The sequence below is a fragment of the Manduca sexta genome, chromosome 6 (genome assembly GCF_014839805.1).
Source record: "Manduca sexta isolate Smith_Timp_Sample1 chromosome 6, JHU_Msex_v1.0, whole genome shotgun sequence".
NCBI classification, from domain to species: domain Eukaryota; kingdom Metazoa; phylum Arthropoda; class Insecta; order Lepidoptera; family Sphingidae; genus Manduca; species Manduca sexta.
This window is the reverse complement of record NC_051120.1, coordinates 12,202,357-12,228,345: the sequence shown is the minus strand read 5'-3', so window position 1 is coordinate 12,228,345 and position 25,989 is coordinate 12,202,357. Positions and strand designations below refer to the sequence as shown.

At 45.4% G+C, this 25,989-nt stretch overlaps 1 protein-coding gene across 2 annotated transcripts in view; it reads left to right on the top strand.

Annotated features, from left to right (window-relative positions):
* Positions 1-25,989, top strand: part of LOC115444348 (dystrophin, isoforms A/C/F/G/H) — a 530,370-nt gene that overhangs the window by 18,409 nt on the left and 485,972 nt on the right. For both annotated transcript variants that reach the window (XM_037447494.1, XM_037447493.1), the window contains exons 13-30: positions 103-245; positions 378-765; positions 837-948; positions 1,019-1,163; positions 1,334-1,486; positions 1,566-1,790; positions 1,957-2,166; positions 4,296-4,781; positions 5,422-6,573; positions 6,970-7,245; positions 7,355-7,555; positions 7,668-7,796; positions 7,987-8,337; positions 8,413-8,559; positions 8,750-9,400; positions 21,427-21,537; positions 22,497-22,673; positions 22,746-23,016. In XM_037447494.1, the coding sequence (XP_037303391.1) occupies positions 103-245; positions 378-765; positions 837-948; positions 1,019-1,163; positions 1,334-1,486; positions 1,566-1,790; positions 1,957-2,166; positions 4,296-4,781; positions 5,422-6,573; positions 6,970-7,245; positions 7,355-7,555; positions 7,668-7,796; positions 7,987-8,337; positions 8,413-8,559; positions 8,750-9,400; positions 21,427-21,537; positions 22,497-22,673; positions 22,746-23,016 (5,328 nt within the window). The remainder of the gene's footprint in view (positions 1-102; positions 246-377; positions 766-836; positions 949-1,018; positions 1,164-1,333; positions 1,487-1,565; positions 1,791-1,956; positions 2,167-4,295; positions 4,782-5,421; positions 6,574-6,969; positions 7,246-7,354; positions 7,556-7,667; positions 7,797-7,986; positions 8,338-8,412; positions 8,560-8,749; positions 9,401-21,426; positions 21,538-22,496; positions 22,674-22,745; positions 23,017-25,989) is intronic.

Sequence of the window (25,989 nt, the reverse complement as noted above, 5' to 3'; positions counted from 1 at the left end):
AATCTATTCTGTTTATTTATATTATGTGTACTTCCTTAATGTAAAACCGACCATTGCCTGGTGGGGGATATTAAAATATGAACATTATTGTCTGAAATGCAGGAGTGAAATTGCTCGAACAATTGGAGTCTAGCTCTACAGAGCTGAAGCAGTGGTTGGACGGTGTGGAGCGGTTCCTAGAGGAAAACGAGTACATCCCCGTGGGAGAGGTCGAGCCGCTCGAGCGTCTGCTCGATACCAGCAATGTGAGATATAAAACCATATAACATAAAATAAGAAATATACAAACATTAAATAAACAGTTTTACAAATGTTATGTATGAGCCATGTACTACCAAGAGGCAATGTTATATAGAGCGCCGTTTTTTTTTTTTCAGAAATACGACGAAGACAAACAGACGTACAAGTCCAAGCTCGACGACATCGAGAAAACGAAGGAAACGATACTCGAAGACTGCGACGAGACTCTCGCGAAAGCAATCAAAAGCGAAACGAGCGAGCTCAAGAAACGATACGACACCATCACCGACAAGTGTTTCACACACAACGAGAACCTGCGGCGCGCTCTCGAGAAGACCGAGACTGTGTTCCGCAAGATCGACGAGGTGGAGAAGTGGCTGCAGCAGCTCGAGGAGCAGATCCCCAAAGAGGAGGAGTGCAACATCACTGACTCCGCCGAGTTGTACCAGATGAAAACGCGCTTCCAGACGCTCAAGGAGAAGTGCGACGACAAGACGCAGGAGTTCCGCAACCTCAACGACGCCGGTGAGCCGACACGCCATTGTACAGTCGTCTTGTGTGTTCCCTGCGCGGCGTACATGTACTCGTATGTGCAGGCGGCGAGGTGCTCGAGGCGGCGGCGGGGCGCGCGGCGCTGCTGGCGCGCCGGCTCACGCAGCTCAGCGCGCGCTGGAGCGACGGCACGCACGCAGTCTACGAGCGGCACAAGTGAGGCACCGCAGCACTACCGTGCCACCCACACCGGCACAGTGTAGTGTACGCGTCCGTTGTTGTGCAGGATCCTGGCGGAGGCGTGGCACGAGTCGGGGGAGCTGCGCGCGTGGCTGGCGCAGGAGGCGGCGTGGCTCGACGGGCTGCAGCGCCGACTGCGCGCCCCGCCCGCGCCGCGCGCAGACGCCGAGGACCTCTGCGACCATCTATACGTGAGCCGCCGACACATGCTGTGTCCATAGTCGATACGAATCTTTTACCTATTGTCTAGTTTATACTTCTGCCTTCAAAAAATACAACTCAAACTTTCTATTCTGAAACATATCATTTATAGTATGTGTATTTCACATCTAGTGAGTACATTAACGTATCTGTTTCGCAGGACCTCGAGAACTACATTCAAAATCACAGCGACGAGCGGCTGTCGCGCATCCAAGACATCGGGCGGCAGCTGATCGACGCGCAGATAATGCCCGGCTGGATCCAGGCCGAGATCGACACCATCACTGAGCGGTGGAACGCGCTGCAGGCCGAGGTGAACATAACGAACGTGATTATATTATGTATTATAATATACGAACATAGGTGATTGACCCGTATTTGTATGTGCGGAGGCGGCGGAGCGCAGCGCGGCGCTGGAGGTGGAGGCGCGCGAGGCGGCGCAGTGCGAGGTGGCGCTGGACGCGCTGCAGCGCTGGCTCGAGGCCGCGCCGCGCGTCGCCGACCTGCCCGAGCGCCGCGCCGACCTGCGCCGCGTGCAGCAACAACTACACAAGTACCAGGCCGCCGGCAAGGCGGAGGCCGCCGCGCGCCTGCACGACAAGCTCGAACACGTGCAGGTACACGCCTTCACACGACTCGCAATGTCGATACTCACTACTTGGAATCTATAATCGGAACAACGAAACCTAATGTTGCACGCAGGCACACAATGTGTTTTGTCAGTCATAAGTGGCATGAGGTTAGGCTATCATCAGGTTAAGATAATAATATCTGCCATAACAGAAGCAGCTGGCGGCGGTAGAAGAGCGCGCGGAGGCGGGCGAGGCGGTGGCGGCGGTGCCGGCGGGCGCGGGCGCGGGCGCAGGTGACGTGTCGGCGCGGCTGTGCAGCGCGACGGGTGCGCTGCAGCGCGTGCAGCGCGAGTGTGCGCGCGCGCTGCCGCTGGCGGGCGCAGACCCCGACTCAGTGCGCGCGCAGCTCCGCACCTGCCTCGTGAGTGACGCGCGCTTGCAACATTTTTATTTTTTATTCCGACCGCGACATAATGAGTAAACTACGGACGATGTCGTCCGACATAGGTCGGCAGTACCATGACGGCCTGTCTTACTGAATGTGCACAACCACCCAAGGAACACGACCTGAAAAGGCTACAATGCAGCAGGTATTTCACCATGTTAAATGTGGTGACTATCAATTAGGTAAAAGGCTATATTCCAAGAATGTTAATTAGTAATCTTATCGGCGTGAATACAATATAATTCAATATCATAATATAGTCAATCAGAAAATATATCATTGATTCGGATGTACAAAATGCCACAAGTATCATAAACACCTTCAGGAGGTTGTTAGGGCTCCAGTGATCGCAATGAGCATATGAACCTGAACTATAACAAATCAAATCGCACATTCTGTGAGACAGTGCCTAATTTTACCTCGACTAGTCTCACTTCGTCGCTACCCTTCAGCTTGCGCGTTCCGTCGGTCGGCAGCGTGTCGACATGCCCTCTCATGTCAGTAAAAGTAGTTCGGGGCGACCCAGATATCCGATCCGCAGCGCCGCTCCGCTCGAGCGGGCCCGCTCCGCCGCACTCCGCCACACTCCGCACACATTCCCCGAATGTGAAGCAATGAAGTACTCCGCGTCGTGCAGTGCACGCGCGCGCGCAGTGTCCGCGAGTGTTCGCGCGGCGGCGAGTGTGCGCACGTTGTCATGTGCTGGTGATTAGTGCCGGCTCACTTCACCGACATGTCCACACAATGATGTGACTACGGTTGTGTGGAGATGACGCGACGGTTCGTGCTCTAAATAACATTTAGGTGTATACTTACATTTGTTGTAGGTCTTTCTTGTTCTGTCGCAGTAAACAAACGTTGTTGCTCATGTTAATTATTATTTATTAATCGCTCGGAATGCATTATTATAGTTGCGTGTCGGTGTATAAAGCAAAAAAAAAAAACAAATTATAGATTTCTAATTATTGTGTAGTTCAAAGTTATTTTTATAGATTTTGCATATTAATAACTATTCGTTTTCCTTTTAAAAAAAGACTAACTTATTTATTTAAAAAAAAACTGAGTTAAAAAAGAAGTAATGGGGAGCTATCAAACGTGTAATATTACAATTGATAGTAAATTAGCCACCGGCAGCGGTAACACATGTTTCGGTGTCAGTGTCACGGGAGTGTCGCGGCCTACATACGGCGAGTCGCGGCGGAGTGTCGCGTTAGAGTCGCGTGAGTCGCGCCGTCATCAATATTGAAAGGATTCTGTGATACCATTTAATTGAACCGCAGCACAATGCGCGATGGATGCGGCACATCGAGCACACCCGACAGGCGCGCCGCGTCTGGCCGCACCTGGAGCGTGAACACACTCGAGTGACTCGGGAACGTTTCCGACGTGTGTTTATAAACAATACTTTTGTTTATTTTATTATACAAGTGATCGACGAGACAGTTTTGTAATTCTACGAGACGAGAGACAGTTATGTGAAAATATATTGGAAGTGGTTATTATTAAGTTTATATCATTCAAATATATTTTTGACAAAATTATCTATGTAGCTTAGTGAAGAAATTAATAATTATTTGTAGGATTATATAGTTATAGATTAACGTTTTTTTACTAATAATCTTACACTAGAATCGTATTGGTAGATAAATTTAATGAAACGCAACAAGGTAAATGTTCGTCACTCTGGGCTGTGCTTCGCGAGCTGATATGATGTAGAGTGCGTATCCATTGGTTTCTGCGGTCGCGTGTCCGGCGCTCCCGACGCCCCGCGCACTCGCCGCGCACTCGCCGCGCCGCCGCCGACACGCGCCCGACATTGACATCGCCGCGACATGAACTGGGACTCGCTGTATCTGTTTGTTATTATAGCTGTCGCTCTCTACAAGTGGCTCGTGAGTACGATGCGTGTTCGCAATACTTCCGGCTAGATCGCGACCAAAAATATCTTGACGACGACGTCGATTCCGATGTGATGTATGAGTGTGTCAAGTATTGTGCGACGTGTTTTCACTTATCGATATTTCTATGCACATAATGTGAATTGTGATGTGATGTGATAATTGTGATTACATAGTACCTATAATGATATTATGTTTCTCTTTCAGAAATTCTATCGGACCCTGAGTGAAATTAAATCCGAAGTGGAGTCCATCATCAAAACCGGCAGAAAAATGGTCGAGGAGAAGTCGGTCCCGGAGCCGGCAGAGTTCTCGAAGAAAATCGACACACTGAAAGAGTTGTACAACAAGCTCGGCGCCCAGATCACAGAGTCCAAGACGAAACTGGAGAACGCGCTGCTGACGGCGCGCGAGATACAGAACGACGTGCACGCGCTCACCGCCTGGCTCGACGGGCTCGGCGCGCGCGTCGGCAAGCAGGCGCTCGAGCTCGAGATGTCGCGCATGGAGGCCGTCAAGGACAAGCTCGCCGCCAACTACGACGAGTTCGCCAAGCACTGCGACCCGCCGCGCCTCAGCGGCCTGCGCGACCAGATCGACGCCATCAACCGGCGCTGGGACAAGCTGCGCCGCCCCGCGCGCCGCGAGCACGAGCGCGAGCACGACCCCCCGCGCGAACACGACCCCGCCGCGGTGAGTACCTCCGCTGCTGCACTCGTACACGAGGCGACGCTTTTTGAGATCGTTTTGTTCACGCTTATCAATCTTGCGATGTTCAACATTCACACGGCGACACTACATCACCGTTGATTGTCTCAAAAAGTTGCACGCGTCGTTTCCTCGCTTTCAGTTTGACACTGTTTATATGAGAGTGCACGTAGTCACCGGCCGGCCGTCGTTCGATGGTCGGTCGGCGCGTATCGTTCGTTGGTGTTGATTCGATTCACATATTTTGTTCCGCGTTTTACTAAACACGTCCCGAGTAACAAACTAAACGTACTGACGGCTCCTAGTGTGCGATCACCTCCTTCGGAGACAGGACATTGACATGTATATAGTATATATCACGTGTACATACACTCGTGCTGTGGTGTTGGTGTGGTTGTGCGCGTGCGCGTCGTGGCGCGGCCGAGCGCGTCAGCTTTGGACTCACACTTGCCGGGGATCATGCTTAATCACATCTCATCAACAAACGCCGCTTGGGGATCACGCCGCTGACTATCTCATGACAACGAGACACCGAGCGACATTGGAGTTTGACTAACAATGTAAATAACGTGTGGTTTGTGACTCATTAACGTTGACGCGTAAGTAATAAGGTTTGTGGTTGCAGGCGGCCGCGCACAAAGAGAGCACGGGCCTGGTCGAATACGAGAACGTTACCGACACCATCAAACGACGTTTAGAGAGCCCCGTCGATACGCCCGACGCGGAGAAGCCAGAGTTTAAAAAGTCTAAAATACCGCTAGCGCTCAAAAGTCCCGTACCCATTAAGAAGGAGATCAAGGAGGGCGGCAACAGGAGTCGCGCGTCCTCCCTGGAGCGCGGACGGCGGCCCTCTGAAAGTCCTCTGCGGGAGAGTGTCAGCAGCGCCATGTCCACGGACTCCATGGAGCGCGCCTCCTCGCGCGTCAGCTCCGCGCCTTCCACTCCCGGCACGCCTCGTAAAGAAAGCAGCACTTTTAATTTGTTGAAGGATAGCGACCTCTTCACGCAGATATCTAACAACAACATCCAACCCGAAACCGCCGTGACCGGTTCCGTTGTCCAATCAGATCCGTGTCACGTGGTCGCCGTTAAGGAACACGAGATCGTGAAGTCCACCGTGAGCCCCGTGGAACCGATGGAGATATACCCTTTCGAAGCGATAGACGCCGTGGTCGAGTTCGTGCCACAGAACGTTGAGACGGTCGAGATCATCGACGACACAGAAAACGAATCGTACAGTGAATCGGACGGCGAGGAGCGAGGCGCTGCGGAAACGAAAACAACCGCCGTACACTTCGGCAGCGAACCGAAAACCTTCGTGATAGAAGTGAAGACGCTCGAGCACAGAATGAAGCCAACGCTCGGTATCTTGAAGCGCAAGTGCTCGGAGGAGGAGGTGGAGACGTCGATGCGCACGCGCACGTGCACGCCGCCGCGCACGCCGCCGCGCACGCCGCCGCCCACGCCGCTCGAGCCGTCCGCCGCCTGCCCGCTGCTCTACGACCTCGCCGTGCGACAGAAGGAGGCGCAGCGCAACCTGCGGCGCGACGAGGTGAACGAGTACCTCATCCTGGACGAGGTGCCGCGCGACCAGGCGGCGCTGCCCGAGCCCTCCGCCACCGAACACATCGCCAACGACCAGCTCGACCCGCCCGACGTCTCGGGTACGCCCCTTAAGAAGGCTGGCGTCGGCGCAGTGTCGCAGACTGTCCAGGACAAGTTGGACCTGTGTCAGGAGGAAGAAGTCATATATTCCGAAGTTGAAGATAGGCCACAGGTAACATATTTGTTGTTTGTGTGAGAAATAACACTGTGTTTGAATCAGCAATTTACTGACGCGGAGCGCCCATTGCGCCTGACGCCTGCGTAGTGTGTACAGTTGGAGCACGTCAAAATTAAATAAAACAAATTGAATAGTTTGCGTTTCGTCGTTTTTCAGTATTTTATTTCCAATTCCACCATTTTGTCCACGTCAAGTGAAGTCGCTGTTGCCGTTTGCTATGTTTGTATCTGATGTCTCATTGTCAGCGGTCGTATTGTGTGAATATCATACCTCACATTTTATGAAATTGTTATTGAGTTGAATTTATTACTGATGTTGTGTTCAGTTTTAACTCGTTGATTGCTTGTTTAATGATTAAAATCACAAAATAACCGAGGAGCGTGATTACAGTCGCGCGTGTCGACGAGCGAATTTGACGAGAAACCGCCGCTGTCGACGTCGACACCGATCAAGCACGACGAGCGCCGGCCGGCCCACGTGGTCGCCATGTCGCCCAAACCAGCCGCCGATGCCGACAAGGACGAGTCAGCGCCGCCGAGCCCACCGCCCAACTCCGTCAGAGACCACAAGTCCCCCACGCCGCCTGCCAAGTCACACATACCCATTAGCAAGGAGCGCCTCAAGACTCAGGGCGAGAAATACCAAAGAACTGACGATATCACACAAGTGAGTTTAGCTACCTTCATTCTGTTGTAAGTAATTAATGTGCGAGTGGGCATATTGACGGCAAGCGGTCACAGTCATGAACTTCGTGTCAGTTTCCGTATACTTGTAGCAGGCGGAGGCGGAGGCGGCGGCGGAGCCGGCGGTCGCCGCGGCGGCGGAGTCGGCGGTGCGCGCGCGCTTCCCCGGCGAGTGCGACGCGGCGCTCGAGCAGTTCGAGGCGGAGGCGGGCGCGCTGTCGCGCCGCATGGACGTCATGCTCGTCACCGTCGGCGGCGTCGACGTCGAGCGCGACCCCGGCAAGCGGCTGGAGGTATGCACTCGACATGGGACACGTCAATATTGTATTACAGTGTCATCCACCGCCTCATTCGAAACTGTTTGCCTTGGATCCAAGTATTTAACCGGGTATTTTTCTTCGGCAGATCCTAAAGAACCAGTTGGGTCTGCTGGCACCGGACGCGGCGGCGCTGATCTCGCGTGGCGACTCACTGGTCTATGAGAAACACAAGAAGAACCCTCTGCTGGCCGACTACATACAGACGCATTTCCAGGTTAGACCTCTTGTTTCACTTATCATATATGATGGAACCATACTAATGGACACTCACTAATTGTACCATTTTGAAGTCACAGCGTAGTGGTTTTGTAATTTGCCAATATAACGTATCACATGACTGATTTGATTTAAGAGGTTCTATAATATAAATAAGGAGGTCGCGATATGTTTCCATACGGTTGCAGGATAAGTTGCGTAACAAGTGGTCGATGGTGATGTCGGAGATCGAAATCAAACGCAACCAAGCGATAAAAGCGGAGGACAACATAAAGGAAGTAAACAAGTTGGTGGAGACGATCCGCGCGTGGCTCGCGGAGCTGGACGCGCTGGTGGCGGCCGACGACCCGGAGCCGCTGCGGGCCGGCCTGCTCGACCGCGACGGCGACGCCGAGCGCCTGCACGAGCTGTGCCGCGAGCTCAAGGCGCAGCGCGTGGGGTACGCCGACCGCGCCGTCGCCGACGCACTCGCCGCGCTCGCCCGCGCCCGCGACGCCGCACACGCCGCGCTCGCCGCCAGGGACAAGAGGACCAAGCCCGTGAGTAACCGCAATATGCTCACTGACGACACGGTTTCGTGGGAAATCATTTACTTTATGGGATGTTAAATGCAGGAGGCGGGCGAGGCGGCGGCGTGCGAGTGGGTGGCGCGCGCCAACAGAGCGCGTGCTGCCGTGGCGGCGGCGGGCGCGCCGCTCCGAGCCGCGCCGCTCGCCGGACGGGACTTCGATGACTTCCCGCTGCAGGAGGACGCGCTCGCGGTACCTTCTTATACGACTACATTACATTAATCATCTTTAGCATTTGATGTTTTGTCTCGACGTCATTTCATTTAACATTAGGTGTAGTGGAGTTACTTTGCCTGATATTTGGTTATATAAAAAAAAAAAGAATTATACGCGTAGTCATTGACGTGTTCATCTATTAATACATATCACGTTTGATATGCAGCGTGTAAAATCGGCGATGGAAGACATCCAGACGATGATCGACGAAACCGAGAAAGAATACACGTGGATAAGTAAGAAATGCCGTCCGGAGCAGAGCGGCCAGGCGGCGCGCGTGCGCGACAAGCTGCGCGGCGAGTGGAGCGCGCTGCGCGACGCGCACGCCGACCGCGCGCGGCGCTGGGCGCGCTGCCAGGCCGTGTGGGCCGCGCTCTACCGCGCGCTCGACGCCGCCGGCGACTGGCTCGACGGCGCCGAGCGCGCGCTGCACGCCGCCGAGGACCCGCGCCTGCCGCTCAAGGACCTCAAGCAGAAGCTGCGCGACCTCGAGCGGCAGATGGCCGAGCGCGCCGCGCTGGCCGAGGAGGCGCGGGCGGGCGCGCGCGCCGTCGCCGGGGCGTGCGCGCCCGCGCTCGCGCGCGACGTGCTCGACCAGGTGGAGGCGCTGGCGGAGCGCTGGGCGGCGGCGGCGGCGGCGCTGGCGCGGGTGCGCGCGCTGGCGGCGACGCGCAGCGCCGAGGCGGCGGGCGCGGGCGGTGCGGGCTGGGCCGCGGCGGCGCACACGCAGTTGCGACTGGTGGCCGAGCTGCTCGATACTACCACGCCCAACCCTTCCGACCGCACCAGCCTCTCCATACGACTCAGCCTTGTCAAGGTAAGCTTAGTGTTGTACTTTTCTTTTTAAAATCTGAACAAATTAACACATCCTACCGATTATGACTAGTCCATAAAATGAAAACGCACAAAATGAAAAAAAAATATACGACATTGACATTAATGTATCTGGCGTTATGCGTGCTCGCGTGCGAGGTGTGCTCGTGTGTGTGCGTGTGCGTGCGTGTGCGTGTGCGTGTGCGTGTGCGTGTGCGTGTGCGTGTGCGTGTGCGTGTGCGTGTGCGTGTACCTGTGCGTGCGCGTGTGCGTGTACGTGTTAGTGTGTGTGTGTTCGTGTTCGTGTGCGAGGAAAATGCCATTACATATCTAAAAGTTATTTACTGTGAATTGTGATTTCACTTTCTCCGCTCCCCGACCGCAGACCTCGGTTTTACATACCGCGTTCGCCGTTTGCTGTGAAAATAAGATATTGAGGGTTTGGTTTTTTAAGTTAAATCATTATGTTCCAATATTTTTGTAAAATTTCCGTATAATTGTTTTTTAAACAACTAGTTTATTTATTGTTAATTAAGAACATACATTATTGGAACCATTTTTTTAATAAGTTTTCTTCGGAAATTATCTGTGTTTTTTTTATTGCAATTAAATGACAAGGAGACCATGTCGCTCGCGGGATGCCAAGCAATACGATCGCCTATAAACAGTATATTATAGTAACACCATACAGACCTCTGAATTACAAATAACTACGTGTCACTTCCACTAGACGTTACTCTAAGACGTAAGATGTTAAAGTCTCATAATGGAGTAATATGCGGGCTACAATATTTTTCAAGACATACCGGTGGTGGTCGGTACTTTCTGCCCAAGTAGTCTCACGTATTACGTATACGACACACTTACCACCAGTAAGTCGAAAATGTTACTTTGGAAGTTGTTACTATTTCAGAAAATATTCTATTCTAAGCGATTTAGTGAAATACTAACATCAAATTTAGATTTTTAAAATTGACTAGTCGCCCCGTGACATGACTTCATTCCGTGAAACTTCAAATTTTCGTAATTGAAACGTAATTTGTAACAAAAATACAATTAATATTTTATGAAAAATGGTATAACGGCAACAATAATGTGTGAGTGTGATCGCGACGCGCTCGCACTGTAGGACGACTACTGCAGGCTGGCGCCGGCTCGTCACCGGCTCGTCAGTGGCTCGTCACTTGACATCGCGGCGGGCGCGTGACGTCAACGCCCTCTATAAAAAACCTGCTATTTCGGGCGTGCACCGACATTGCCGCGCTTGTTATATTTACGGCGTCGCTCCCTGCTGATGTAAACATTACGCGAGCTAATTACTTGTATTGTGACGTCACAGTATTATGATCCCAATTATATAAGCGCACGTGTCTGGCGTCGCCGATGTCATTGCGCCGTCACAACACCGGCGGCAGTGACACGCCGCGCATATTGAGTGCTTATGTTTATTTGTTGTTCTTGACTGCAGCGATATTTTTAATGTTTTCGTTAGAAGTTTACAAAATGCAAACACATCATTATTCCGTTATAATTTTCTTTGGCATTTTAACATTTTTTTAAATTTTACTATGAAACGTGTCCAGTTGGGAATAATGTGTCATGTCATGGCGCTATTATAATTTAACATTTTATCTCATGTTTTCTATATCCTGTACTTACTTTGTATTGTCGTTTATCCAAGCAATGCATATTAAAACATAAATATTTTCAAACTTTTTAAATTTAAGACTATCAGGAAGACAGGACCGAGTATCTAGGTTTTATTTAGCTTTTTCGAAAACAGTCGGAACACACTCACCGTAAGAAAACGGAACACGGAACACACTCAGCGCGCGTGCGGCGGCGCGGAGTGACGTCACGCACGCGCCGCCGCTCGACGTCGCTCAACACTGCTCGCGGCTATGCTTTTTGTTTATAATCATCACAAAACTTTTAATGTCGCTTTATGTTCGAATTGTGACACAACCAATTTGATTTGAAATTTTAAGTTCAATTATAATTATTTTGTTTGACATGACTGGCCGCTATGATAATTATAATATACTAGCTTTTGCCCGCGGCTCCGCCCGCGTCATAAAGTTTTTCAGGCTAAAGTTTTCCGTTATAAAAGTAGTAGTTTCCCGGGAGCCTATGTTCTTCCCAGGGTTTCAAACTGCCTCCATACCAAATTTCCTCTTAATACGTTGGGTAGTTTTTGAGTATAACACGTTCAGGCAGACAGATGCAGCGGGGGACTATGTTTTATAATATATTTTTTAGAACTTTTTAAGAGGAACAATCCCGTCATACATCATTGTTGCATAACTTTAACCGTTTACGCAGCGTACGCAACGGAAGCTCTCAAAACTAATAAATTGTCCCCGTTTTTGCAACATGTTTCATTACTGCTCCGCTCCTATTAGTTATAGCGCTATGATATACAGCCTATAGCACTCCACAAATAAAGGGCTATCCAACACAAAACGAATTTTTCAGTTCGAATCGGTAGTTCCTGAGATCAGCCATTACTGCTCCGCTCCTATTGGTCATAGCGTGATGATATATAGCCTATAGCACTCCACGAACAAAGGGCTATCCAACGCAAAAAAAAAAATTCAGTTTGGACCGGTAGTTCCTGAGATTAGCGCGTTCAAACAAACAAACAAACAAACTCTTCAGCTTTATATAATAGTATAGATTTGTTTTAAATCTTAAAATAACTATCAAATACGCGGCCTGAAGAACGTTAACATGTTAACTTTAATATTGTGTTTAATCATAATATTGCCGTTTTCTTATGGTTAGTTCTATGGTGGAATATTATTAGATCAAAATATCTGGCCGGCAAAAAATAATATATGAATGACGTATAAGATCGAGCCGGTACGAGTTTGTGCATACCGACGGAAGTGTTGTTTATAGTAATAAATTATATCGATACATTAACGTCACTACTAACTGTATTAAACAGAACTTGCATTACACGTGAATATAAATACAGCGGACAACGCCGGTGCTGTTCCGTGCCGCGCGCGGCTGAAGACATCTCCCTATAAGGAAACGACACAAGTCGCCGCTCGCATCCTACTTCTACCGTGTTTGCGTCTATTTCTGATTCTATGAAAATATTCGTGTCCCATCTGTTTGTTCTTCAGTTGCATTACGTCACAAGTGATTCGCGTATCGCTCCAGTATGAACCTTATTTCATTGACGGTAAAGTGAAAATGGGGTTGGATTGTGTAATACCAGTTTGTAGTAATGAAATATAGGTGCGTATGCGCGCGGTGCCGGCGCCGGGCGCGCGCCGAGTAGTGTCCGCCGCGCGCCCGGAGCGCGCGCCGCCTCGCCCGCGCCTCGCCCGCGCCTCGCCCGCGCCTCGCCCGCGCCTGCGGTCTCACGTCACACGCACATTGTTGACGTCACAGGAGGGCACCACAACGACCACATGTTGCGATATTTGTACTTGTGAACTGTGATATAACCGACACTTGTGAATATTTTCTTTACCTATTACCTACAATTAATAATCGGTAAGCAGAGTTTTCCGAAGGCTGATATTTCAAGAAAATTATCAGATAACAAATATTCGTAAAATAAAATATATTATCTATATATATAAAAATGAATTGCTGTTCGTTAGTCTCGCTAAAACTCGAGAACGGCTGAACGGATTTATCTTATCTTGGTCTTGAATTATTCGTGGAGGTCTAGGGAAGGTTTAAAAGGTGAGAAAAATTCGAATAATTGCCGGGAAAATCCTCAAAACAGCATTTTTCTATTTCCCATAGAAACGTTTTCTAACTAATACGTAGAGTCAATTTGAGCTTTATTGCTATTGTATAAAGTTCACTGTTGTCTAAGCAATGTAGGTGTGTTCCTAACATCAAAGCAGTGTGCGTTGGAGCACAGAATATAATAATGTACTTAATGTCGCGTTCTGAAACTCAACAAAAGTGATATCGCGGACCCGACTAAATTGAACAGTCACAAAATTTAATATATCATTAGTTATTTGGTTGGCTTCACGATATTATTTCTTTTGTTTTACTTTAAAATGCATATTTTCGTTATGGACAATTCTTGAGCTACTTTTGCATATCTATACTTATAATAAATCTGTAGAGAGGTCAATTCTGTACATGAAATATATTTCCAAAATAACTGGGGGTGATTAGGGATCGATACTGATGCTAAAAATGCAATTAGTAAAATTTTTGTCTGTCTGTCTGTATAACCGTTATAGAAACAAAAACTACTCGACGGATTTTAACTTAACTTGGTACAATTATTTTTCATACTCCTGAGCTGGTTATAGTATACTTTTCATCACGCTACAATTAATAGGAGCATAGCAGTGATGGAAAATGTTGGGAAAACGGGAGAAGTTACTCCATTTTTTAAGCTTCCGTCATTTCGTGTGCAACCTTAATGGTTAAAAGTTCCTTCGATTTCACCAGGATCCCATCATCAGACCCTGACCGGACAATCGGACCACCTGCATACCACCATAAATTAAAAAAACATCCCGACAAATTGAGCACCTTCTCCATTTTTGAAACCCGAAATCCACGCGGGCGAAGCTGCGGGCGGAAGCTAGTACTAAATAAAAATGTCTGTTGTATTAATATAATATTTTAATTATTTGATTTCTCTTTAGTATTTGGTCAGGTTATAATTTATTTGATTGATGACTTTATTTATTTTTTTATTTATTACAAAAGATACACATTGGCTTATCACTATGCACTGGTACAAATATTGGTTAAAATGTTATACTTCCGTGTGAGTCGCCTGTTAGTGTATACAACATTATGTTATACCAATAAAACAAAATAGAATGAATACGAGAGGTGATCAAGAAACAAAAAATTTAATTAACTACTTAGAATTCTTACGCATTTTTTTGCAAACTTAGCGGTATCGGTGTCAAGAAAAATGTCAACATCACCAGCCGAGGATATCTCATTATATGTGAACATGAGTCTGTTAGGTGGAGCATTTTTGACTATGTTGCTGTGGCAGATATACGGGCTAAAGATTTTCACAATAGGTTGTCTGGGAATTACCCTAGGTACCCTCAGATTTATTTTCATTAGAGTCTCAGGAGTCACTGCTTTGCCATGAATAAGTTTATGTAAAGTTTTTAAGTCAATAATTTTGCGCCTCTTTTCCAGAGAGTCTAATTTGAAATGAGACATACGAGTGAAGTAGTCTGCCCGATAAGGACAGTTACGGTCTTTAAAAGCAAGAAAGCGGGTGAAGTTGCGTTGTATTCGTTCAATTCTGTCACTGTGAATTTTGCAACTCGGGTTCCAAATGGGGGACGCATATTCTATATTACTTCGTACTAGAGCTTTGTATAGAATTACAGTCGAATCCGTTTATAATGACATCGAAAGGAATTGACAAACACGTCATAATAAGCGGACGTCATACAAAGCGTTTTGTGAAAAAAAAACATTTTTATGTAAATGGTATGCATGTATTTAAGTACTTTAATAGAGAAACATAGTAACTTATAAAATGTATGTATGTATGTATGTACATAAAAGTTGTATTTTTTTAATGTAAGTAATCTGTAATTTTTGTCTGCTTTTGTTTTTTTATTTTATTGTAAAAACAGTCTCTAATACTATTATGTATAGAAGACATCGCTATGGTCAAATTATCGTTTTCAATATTGCTATGAACAAATCAGGATAATAATTGTGCAGCTTTTAATGCCTCTTCTGCGGTAGGTAATGGTTCTTCCTCGACTTCTTCTTCCCCATCACTGAGATTCAAAATAAAAACGAGCCACGTGCCGAACGTCGTCGGGCATCAACGAACATTACCGAAGGCGTAAAGAATCATGTCGGTCATTATAACCGGACATAATTTATTAAAAAGGGGTCACAATAAGCGACATGTCACTGTAAGGGAAGTCATTATATCCGACTTTTTTATAAAGAATCTTATATGAAAACCAAACTTCGTAGTGTAATTACGTCATAATAAGAGGTTGGTCAATATAGGCAGAGTCATAATAAACGGATTATACTGTAGTATACATTGGGGATTTTTTAAGTCGCTACAAATGCGTTTCATAAAACCGACCATCTTCCAAGTGGATAGAATGACTTTGTCGATATGATTAATAAAATTAAGTTTGTTGTCTATGTGCACTCCGAGATCGCGTACTGTTTTGGATTGTTCCAAGGTTTCACCATTGATTGTGTAATATGTCGTTATAGTGTGTTTTATTTTTCTAGAGAATTTAATGTGAGTACATTTTTTGGCATTTAAAGTCATTTTGTTCAAAGTACACCATTCAGTAATAGAATTAAGATCTTTTTGTAATAATTTGGCGTCGTCGATTGTTTTTATAGTTTTGTACAATTTCAAGTCATCAGCATATAAAGAGTATTTGCTAAATTTTATTTGATCGGTAATATCATTTATAAATGCAAGGAAAAATATTGGTCCAAGGTGAGAACCTTGGGGTACACCAGAGGTCGGGAAAAAGGCAAACGATTTAAAGCCCTGGGCAGTAACTCTTTGAACTCTGTTATAAAGATATGACTTAACCCAAGTCAAAAGGTTTCCATGGATCCCATATTGTTGGAGTTTAGACAGTAGTAAGTCATGATTGACTGTGTCAAACGCGCTGCTAAAGTCAGTATATATTGAGTCAATATCAGTTTTATTGTCTAGTTTAAGTGCTAGATCAGAGACATAGTCTAGAAGATTTGTCACTGTAGATTTGCGTGAACAAAATCCATGCTGATGGGGAGAAATCACATTGGAAAGGTGTTTTGCTAGCAGAGGATACACTACTTTTTCAAAAAGCTTAGAGAACACACTTAAAATGGATATAGGTCGATAGTTCTTAATATTAGATTTGTCACCTTTTTATGGATGGGAACAACGTTTGTGTCCTTCCACCTATTGGGAAATACCGCATATTGCAAAGATTTTTCGAATAATATTTTCAATGGCAGAGTTAAATACTTCTTTGTGTGATTAATAAAAAACGGGGGAATCCCATCTGGGCCAGCGCCTTTATTTGGATTCACGGACTTTAAAACTTTATCAACATCTCGTTCAGTAATGTGTATATTGCTAAGGGAGAACTGTGGATAGCGATCGTCCAAATGAATGAACTGGTCAACATCTCGCGGAGAGTAAATCGAGGAGAAATGCCTAGCAAAAGGTTACAAATCGCTTCTCTCTTGCAGGTACGTTTGTTGTCTCAAAACCTTTCTCCAGGCAGATTAGATGATCCTCCCTCTGATCTTTTGCGAAAGCCCAAATTTTTTAGGATTCCTTTTAAGTGTGTTTTCCATGCAATTTATATAATTTGAATAGCAAGACAGTGTTAATGACTTAACACGTTTATTGCTTAATTCTAGCTCAAGTTTGTCCCTATTATTGCGGTATATTTTAAATATTTTCCGTAACCTATCTCTCTCTGCTATTAATTTAATTAGATTCGGGGTAAACCAAAAGGGGAATCTACCACTGCGAACTTTAGTTTTCGGGATGGTAACTGTGATCACGGAGAATAATAAAGAGTAAAATTTAGAAATAGCCATGTTGACATCCGAGATAGGTGAGAGTTCTGAATTCCAATCGATCTTTTGCAACTCCTTATTCACTAGAGTGTAATCAGCTTTTTTAAAATTATATGTCGCAAACGGTTTGGTGTGTATACACTCACTTTTTGCTTTATGATATCTATGATTAATGCTGGATGATGTTGATCTAATTTACACAGTGGCATGTGATTCTCGCGTACACTAATACCACCAAAATTGCCAAAAACCAAATCCAAGACACGATTATTAACATTTCTTATGTTATTGAATTGAAGTAAATTATTTAATGACAAAAAGTCTATTAAAGAATAACCTAAATTACACTTATAGTTGGTAGGCCTTAAGTTTAATAGGTTCTCATTATCATTTGTCCAATCTATGAAACCCAAATTAAAATCACCAAGTATCACTGCATCTTGAGCGTGAGTAAGAACGTCGCTACAGTTGTCCAGCATATAGTCCAACGCAGAGACGGTGACTGGGGGCGGTAGGTAAATCACGCCGAATAAAGTGCCTTTAATATCATGCGGATGCAATTTTACTGAGATCCACAAATCTTCTAGTTGACTTTCGAAGCGTTGGATTCTTTTCGAAAGGTATTTCGTGGACACAGCGATCATGACGCCGCCTCCAGATTTGTTAGCCAGCGAGGTTGTATCCCTATCTCTACGGTAGACGCTATAGTGTTTATAAAAGAGTTCGTTATCGCATACACTGGCATCAAGCCACGTTTCTGTACCCACAATAATGTCATAATTTTCTGTCAACAATCCCAGTCTGAACTCCTTTGTTTTAGTTTTGAGACCTCTAAAATTCTGATAGTAGATCTTTAAATTGGCCATTTTTGGTTTTGGAATTGCTAAAAAGAGATGCGTATAGGGATACTTCTATTGCAATCCATCTAGAAACTCATAAGACTTAACCTGGATTGCGGGGGAATGGTCATCCTTGCGTATAAAAATACGGCCGTTGCGAACCCAAACATATTTGAAAGCCTTTGCACGGGCAACTTGCCTTGTACGCGCATGAAGAGCCTTGTAGTAAGGTGATAAATGTTCTCCCACGTAGATTGGTGTTTTGGTTACGTTCAATCCTAGATGACCAGAATGCAGTTTTTCAGATGGATTTTTTTTGTTGAATCTGGATACTGCTGCCAAAATTTCGTCGCGAATTCGGATGGAAGGTAGTTTAACTATAATTGCGCGAGGTCTATTATTGGAGTTATTTAATTTTCTTACACGCGTGCAAGAGGACACTTCAACTTCTGAGATTGGAGCTGAGACAGCAGTGCACAACTGAGTTACAATATTGGTTAAATTTTCAGTCTTGCTCTCTGGAATACCATTGATTTCAATGTTAGTTTCCCGTGAGTGTTGCTCCAAAAGGTTTAGTTTATTTGAAAATTCATTGACCGTTGCCTGCAGGGTATTGTTGTTAATCTCTAGAAATTTTATTTTCTCTTCAGCTTGGCTTAAATTTGCTTTCATTTTATCGTATTCTCCGCTCAAAAACTCCAGACTGCACGTAATATCCCTCAAACAGCTTAGTTCCTCCTTCACTGGTGCTAGTTCCTTTTTAAGAGACGATTCCATAGAAATTTTCATCCATTTATCAATTGAGGATTTTATTTCCGATCTAATAGCAGATAGAAGTCCAGCATCAATGCTGGAATGCGGTGACGAAGATAGAGTAGACTGTAAACTACCTGTGTGTTGCATAACATGCACGCTTGCAGCCTCAAAATTAGGCGAAGGTGAGTCATCAGGTCGAAGGCATTTCTGTCCTTGCTTTGAAGAAATAGGAGGGTTTTTATTATCGCATTTTCCTTCTTTGATACGACAGTTGGGGCAAGTCCACTTTTCCTTTTTATCCTTTTCCATAACTACAAGCCGTTGAGGGGATATGTGAGCACAATTTATGTCATAGATGTCACCACATTGACAACAATTAACATGTTCTTTTTTTGCAATTCTATTACGACATCCTGCACAAGTCTTATATCTGGAGCTCATTTTGTCGGTATTAAAAATATGTATAGGAAACGAATCAAGCAATGAGATAGGAGTTAACGAATATTATTGTGATGAGCCACACACGACGATACAGATCAAATTATATACACTATGTTTATTTCGACACACCGGCCCCGCGTGAAGTTGGCCTAATGGCCAACACAGCAACGCTAGTACACCGGCGACCGCAGGTTCGAGACCAATATTATGCGGCACTTTTTCAATGTTTATATAAAATTAGACTCACTCTGATGCATGGAACAACAGCTTGCGAGCGAGAGATCCGACACAAACAAATATGGCCGACACCATTTACGGTCAATTCCACAAGATAGAGCAGGAGGGTCCGACAATCGAACAGATATCAAACTGCACTGCCACACGCAAATTACACCGACAAACTGACACAGGAATCGCATAATCAAAGCGACCACCTCGTACGAGTGTTAGACGAAGACTTTTATGTAATGATTGAAAATATAAATCCCAATTATTTGGTTTATTACTCGAGTGCAGTGCTTGTGGTATATCAGAGTATAGTATAATTGGTTTTCGCGTCACGTATAATATTTGTATACACATAAGCACGAACTCACACGGCGCGGTGTGGTGACAACGAGACTACAAGCAATTGCAGGTCATCCGCTGTTGATGTCTTGTAATTCAGTGTTACCGCTACTGACGCGGCGCGGCGCGCGGGCGGGTGGCGCCGGCTACACGTACGTCATGAGATGTGTTTACATGTTGAGGCGGTTGGAGGGAAGCGCTGTCTTGTCAGTGAACCGCCGCGGGTCAGTCGCTCGATACCTGCAAAAGAATAAGAAATAAATATTTGGAAAATAAACGAAGCTAAACGATTGTGGGTATTACATTGCTGCTTCAAAAAACATTATAATGCTAACGTAGATCAATCCGATGTAGGATAGTGAACGTTACAAAATTAAATTTACATTTCGGTGTTACATATATGAAAGGGTTATTAACTCGCAAATGTACAATGTAGCACAACGATGGCTTGTCGGTATCCGGAAACACGTTAAAGCAGCAGTTATCCCGCGTCCCGAAACAGACGCGTTACAATGTACCGAGCCGCGCTACACAGTACACACAGCGCGCTGATACACTTTTATTTACCGCTCTCTGTCTCAAGCGGAAAATTAGACCCCAAGTGTCGTGCAATGCGGTTTACATATTACTACGTTTTAGTTATAAAAATATTATTAAGTTATCCGCTCTTGTATTGGGCTTTATTCTAATCATATTTGTTTTTATTATTATTTTCACGCTTTCGTGAGCTATAACAATTTAACATGTCTAAGATAATGGATTAGATTTAGCTATGCGGAGTGTCGAAGCATTTACTGCTAAAGTAGGGGAGCTGTAACAAGGTTCAGTCAATAATTGTAATTCTCTCATTAAATGTCTTTAAAAACAATAGAACGCAGTCAGACGGACTGGTAGCGCCGCGGCCGGCTTGGGTATAATGCACTTATCATTATTTGCAACTACCACCGAGTTTGTGAATATCCTCGACCAGTTCGATATTAAGGTTTTAACATTTTACACCCCAATTATGTCAACATATATTTAACAAGTTTTAAATAAAACAGACTCGTCTTGATTCCGTTTTATATATGAAGTGTTATGAGTGTGACGGCGGCGGCCGGAGCGCCCACACGCGGGACACGGCACGCGACGCATGATTTATATGAGAGCTCGTGCCAAAACATTTACCAGCGCAGTAGGCGCGTGGAGGGGTCAGTGACCCCGCGCGCTGCGGACGCGCCGCCGCTCGTAAACCGCACCGAATAGCTTCTGCGAACACACATGAGGAAGTGTCTCTCGCGTCTGCTAGCAGTGATAGTGCTCGATGCAAGATAATACTATCTGAAGTATTGTGTGTAGCCATGTTAGACGCTGATCGGTGTCGTGTATAACGACGCCTATCTAAGCGAAGTATGAAATTTGTGCGTTTGTTAACGTATCAAACTGTGTTTACGGTATAGGTCAGTTAATATTAACATAAATCGAACAACAATACTCTTACGTGTGAAATCAACATCAGCTAACACTAGGCGTACCTATGGTGCGTCGGTAATGCGTTTGACGTTTATAGAATCGAAGAATAAATAACACGCCTTTAGTTACCTATAACAATTAAGGAATCTTCCCATTTGCCGTTAATAGGTACATGGAATAATTTAAATAGATAATTTATATAAATTATAAACGAATAAAATAAAAAAAACGCTTTTTACATTATATTGAATGCTGACATACATTTCTCAATGTCGCAGTATAAATATTGGAAATTTTCACAATTTGTTTAAATGGACAGGTGCCCCCTACCATTGAAGGTGTATGCCTAAAATGCAGTTATACATAAAACCCATCATTATATTTTGCCGATGCGTTTGTGTATGAGTAAGATCATAGTGTGTGTGTGTGTGTGTGTGCGCAGGCGCGCGAGGAGGAGCTGGCGGGCAAGCTGCGCGAGATGGAGGTGCTGCGCAAGAACAAACAGCTGCCCAAGGGAGAGCAGACCAACTCGCTGCAGGACCAGCTGGAGAAGGTACGCGATTGATATCACTATTAGAAGTTTCGACAATGACTCACTATGTTTGAACAAAAAATAAATCTTAACCTTATTATTATTTTGAAATATACTTTTAAAGTGTATTTTTGTACTTTTGTGAACAACACACTGGCTACCTGAAATATTATAGTGGTGTTCCCGATTCTGTAGAGCGCTATATTATGTATATCTATCTATACGCGCCCGTAGTATACAGGTGCTAGATATACATCGGCCACTTCGGTCCGCCCAAAGCAAACAATGAGCGCATAAACAAGCCTCTGAAGCGATGCGCCGGTTAAATGTTAAGTAAACATCGATTGAAACCAACAAGTTATTTCATTTCTTTTACATTTAAAAGCGGAACGGTAAATTTACTTTGCTCGTTTCCGTTTTGATTATGTTGTTGTGCATTGTATTGATCTGATAAATAGGAGTGAAAACAATAGTTATTTACTAACCCCCTTATTCATAAACGTTTTTTATCTAACGACCGAGTAAAGCTGTGATAACAAGTCTGTTTCTCAGTGCTGACGGCATGGCAGTCTTCTCAGTGCGTAAACATAGGGCCGTTGTGATTGGCTAATATTGAGATACAACAATAATAGCCAATCACAACGGCCCTATGTCTGTTTCTCAGTGCCGTTGGGCACTGAGAAACAAGCTTGTTATCGCAGCTTTACTTCATCCTTAGATAAAAAACGTTTATGAATAAGGGGGTAAGTTTATATCTTTACATTGTGCGTGCTACGACGTAGACTATACATTGTAGCATCCCTTCGTAGCAGTGTAGGTCGACTCGCTACGTGTTATTAAATACTACGCAAACATAAGATCACTACGTGGGCCATTTTCAGCGTATTTCACCTTCACCTTAGCGTTTAGGACTCTAGATGTGAAGATTGACGAGATTGCGTCGATGGACGTGAGTGATGTTGAACATGTTGTACGCGCAGGCGCAGACGAACCTGTCGGCGCACCGTTCGTACCTGACGAGCAAGCTGTCGGCGCTGGGCAAGTACTCGGCGCGGCTCGAGGCGGCGGCGGCCTGGCTCGGCGAGACGCGCACGCGCGCCAACATCGCCGCCGACCTGCCGCCGCACCAGCGCGACGGCCTCATGCGCAACATCGCCGTGAGTACCTCGAGTCGACTCGACGACCTCCACTCGGCCCTGTCGCTACACGTGGCGTGTTGTGTGTCGCAGGCGTGCGTGCAGGACCGCGAGGCGGAGGTGCGCGAGGTGCTCGAGAACTACAACAACATGGAGCGCGAGTGCGTCGCCGCCAAGCAGAGCGTGTGCCCCGACCTGCGCGACAAGCTCGCCAGGCTCAAGGACGACTGGGCCGCGCTGCGGGCCGCCACCGCCGCCGCCACCGCCGCCGCCACCGCCGCCGCCACCACCACCACCGCCGTCACCACCGCCACCAGCGAGCCCGGCACGCCGCGCAAGGGATCGCTCGACAGCCAGGCCAGTGGTAAGTGTCGGTGGCGGGACCGGGGCGTCACGTGAATGCGTCGGGGGCCACGTTACAGACATGACAGTAAACGTTATATGGCTCATGTTGTAGTAACCGGAGTTATTGGCGAAAAAAGATGTTACTTATCGCAAAAATGATCGGCTTCGATTATTTAATTCTATCATTCAATATTCACTTTCTATGACATATATTTTATCTTCATATTGATATTCTACATATTGAAAAAAGCAAAGCTTGGTTGGTAGAATGTTCGTCACGGGTAACGTGGTCCCCGCGCGTCGTGTGGATTGTTTGTGACGTGCAGTAGTGCGATGTCGTAAAGTGCAACAGTACTGCAATAGTGCAGTATTTGCTCGGAAACAACTTGAATATTCTAGGGAGGTGTTTGTACTACCGTACGTTGTAGTACGACGTACAATCTTAAAACTACAGGCCAAATTGTTTTTAAATTGAATTAATTTTATATTTTATAAAAAGCTACTTTTATTAACCCATATGAAGGTTACATTCGAGTATGTGACGTCACCAATATCCTAGAAAATTCAAGCTGATATTCGGCAGCTGTTGGACAGTACGACATCGCGTCCATGCGTTTGTATCATATGGTTTGGGCAATAAAGGTTTGGCTAATTCTAACCAGTAGTTTCATTCTCGACTAACCAGCACTGCGCGACTGTACTGCGCCGGACAGTCACTCGCCGCTAACTCGCTCAGTAGAACTAGATTGGGTGTAAAGTACTAATTCCAGATTGTAACCACACGAGCTGATGATGCACGCGACTATAACATAGCTGTAAGACGCACTTAACAAAGGTACTGAACTAAATAGTGCCTAAAAATATATCACACATTTTATACTGGAGTTAAACATTACTATTTCCTGCAGACATGAAAGAATCTTATTTAAAATAATACTTACAAGGCGGATACATCTGTTAGAGAGCGATACTCAACTTTCATAATTTACTATTTTCACCATACGCTTCAATGGATCGTTGAGGATGGTGGCCAGGATCTCACATAACTCCAAGGATACAATGTATTGTGCATTGTGGATACAATGTAACCGTATCTGCTTGTACGCAGATACGGTTAGGTTGGAGTCGGCAGATGTGTTTCATAAAGCAAAATACTTTTTACAGTATATGAGGTCTCTTTAATTAACTAGCTAGTGAAGTGTGAAGTGTCTCCGTGCAGTAACGTGCACGCGCGAGCTCAGAGGGTCTACTCCGAAAAACGAACGTCGAAACGTCAGTCCGAAACGAAGAAACGACGAACTTCGGATTTAATTCTACTATCAAATTACTTCGGATCCGTCACAGTTCTGTAGCTTACCTTAGTGGTAGGATCAATATTCCGTATATTTTTTTTGGAGAAAGCAGTGGAACTTCGTTCTCGCAGATGGTTTTAAAAAGGGATGGTATAAGTTTTTACAAATTCCATGTCTTAAATATTGCGATGAACCGATCGGATCCGTCGTCGAATCCGTCATCGGATCCGTAACACTTCGTAGTACCAAAATGTGCGATCCGTCATCCGAAACTACGGATTTCGTTTTTTGAAGTAGACCCTCAGCGATGTTCGTTTGGGGCGGAATGTACAATAAAGTTGCCAAATTAAAAGTGTTGGCGTGCGAGAGTTCCACTCTTCATTCAGTTAATGGCAGCAAATTAGCGTTCACAATGTGTCGCGAGCGGAGAACAGTAGCGAACTAACGACCCATGAATATATTGTGGATCTCGATATAATATTAGCCGTAATTTTACCTTTAGTTATAACAACCCCCGTGTTATTATTCCCAGCGATCAAAACACAGCCTGCTCGTGTACTAAGTGTTTCAGAATTTTGTATGTGTCGTATTCTTATAGATGTGGGTGTGTGTGTGTGTACATATAATCGTCCTGTTAATCCTGTTAAATTGTTAATTATAGAACATGGAATGTGTACTGGTGCTATAGCAAAATTGCAAATGTTTGCTAAATTGTATAAAAAAAAATATTTTGTGGTATTTATTTTTCTCTATACATAATTTTAACATAAATAATAAATCAAAAGCACAGGATGTTAATTAAACTTAGAATAACTTGTCTATCTGTTAGCATACTGCGCGCGCTCTGTCCCGTGCCGCGTGTGCATGTAGGCTACAATTACTGTTCGTGCGACAAGTTCTTTGATTAGCGCGGTCCATCACATCTTTGTTCTATTTCGGGCACAATTTATTGTAAGTTACTTAAGGGTTCCTTTCCCATAGCGGGAAGATGCAATGACCACTTCGCCAACTGCAGGATAACTTGCATTTCTGCCGTCCCTATCAGAGTTACGAGTCGGAATTATTGTGCATTTTAAATTCCATGGAGTGACAACGTGACACGGCCCCGCGCTAGTCGCAACGTGTTATTACGAGGTGTCACGCCATCAATCCATTTTCCGTGTTAACAATTTAAAACCGGGTCATCGCGTGTTCCGACAGCGCCCGCAAATGTGTTGTTTATTCAACAAATCAGTTTGATTATACGTTGTTTTGTGTAGAATGTAGATTATCCTCTAAAACATTAACTGCTTAGGGATGAATAACAATAATCTAGTCTATAGATAATATTATTTTGCTTGGTAGGTGATTTAGTTAGGAGACACTTTCAGTCCTAAATCGATATCGTAAAGTTATTACCAGCGGCATTTTGCTCCGCAGTCGACTAGCAGGCCGCTGCGGCTTGTCGAATTTACTTCCATTTAATTCGTGTCATAGACTCGCAGCGTACCTCTCGGCTTTAGAGCCGAGAGGTACGTAATCTATAGGACGTATGTTGTTGTAATCTATAGGACTACCCCGGTAGTCGGTACACAGGAAAATAATATTGGAAGATCAAGTGCCATTGAAATAAAAAATTATGCAGATCGTAGAAATCGCCAGCTGTTAAGTAGGTGTCAACTTTTACATGTTGGTTATTTTGTATGACGTGTGATCGAACA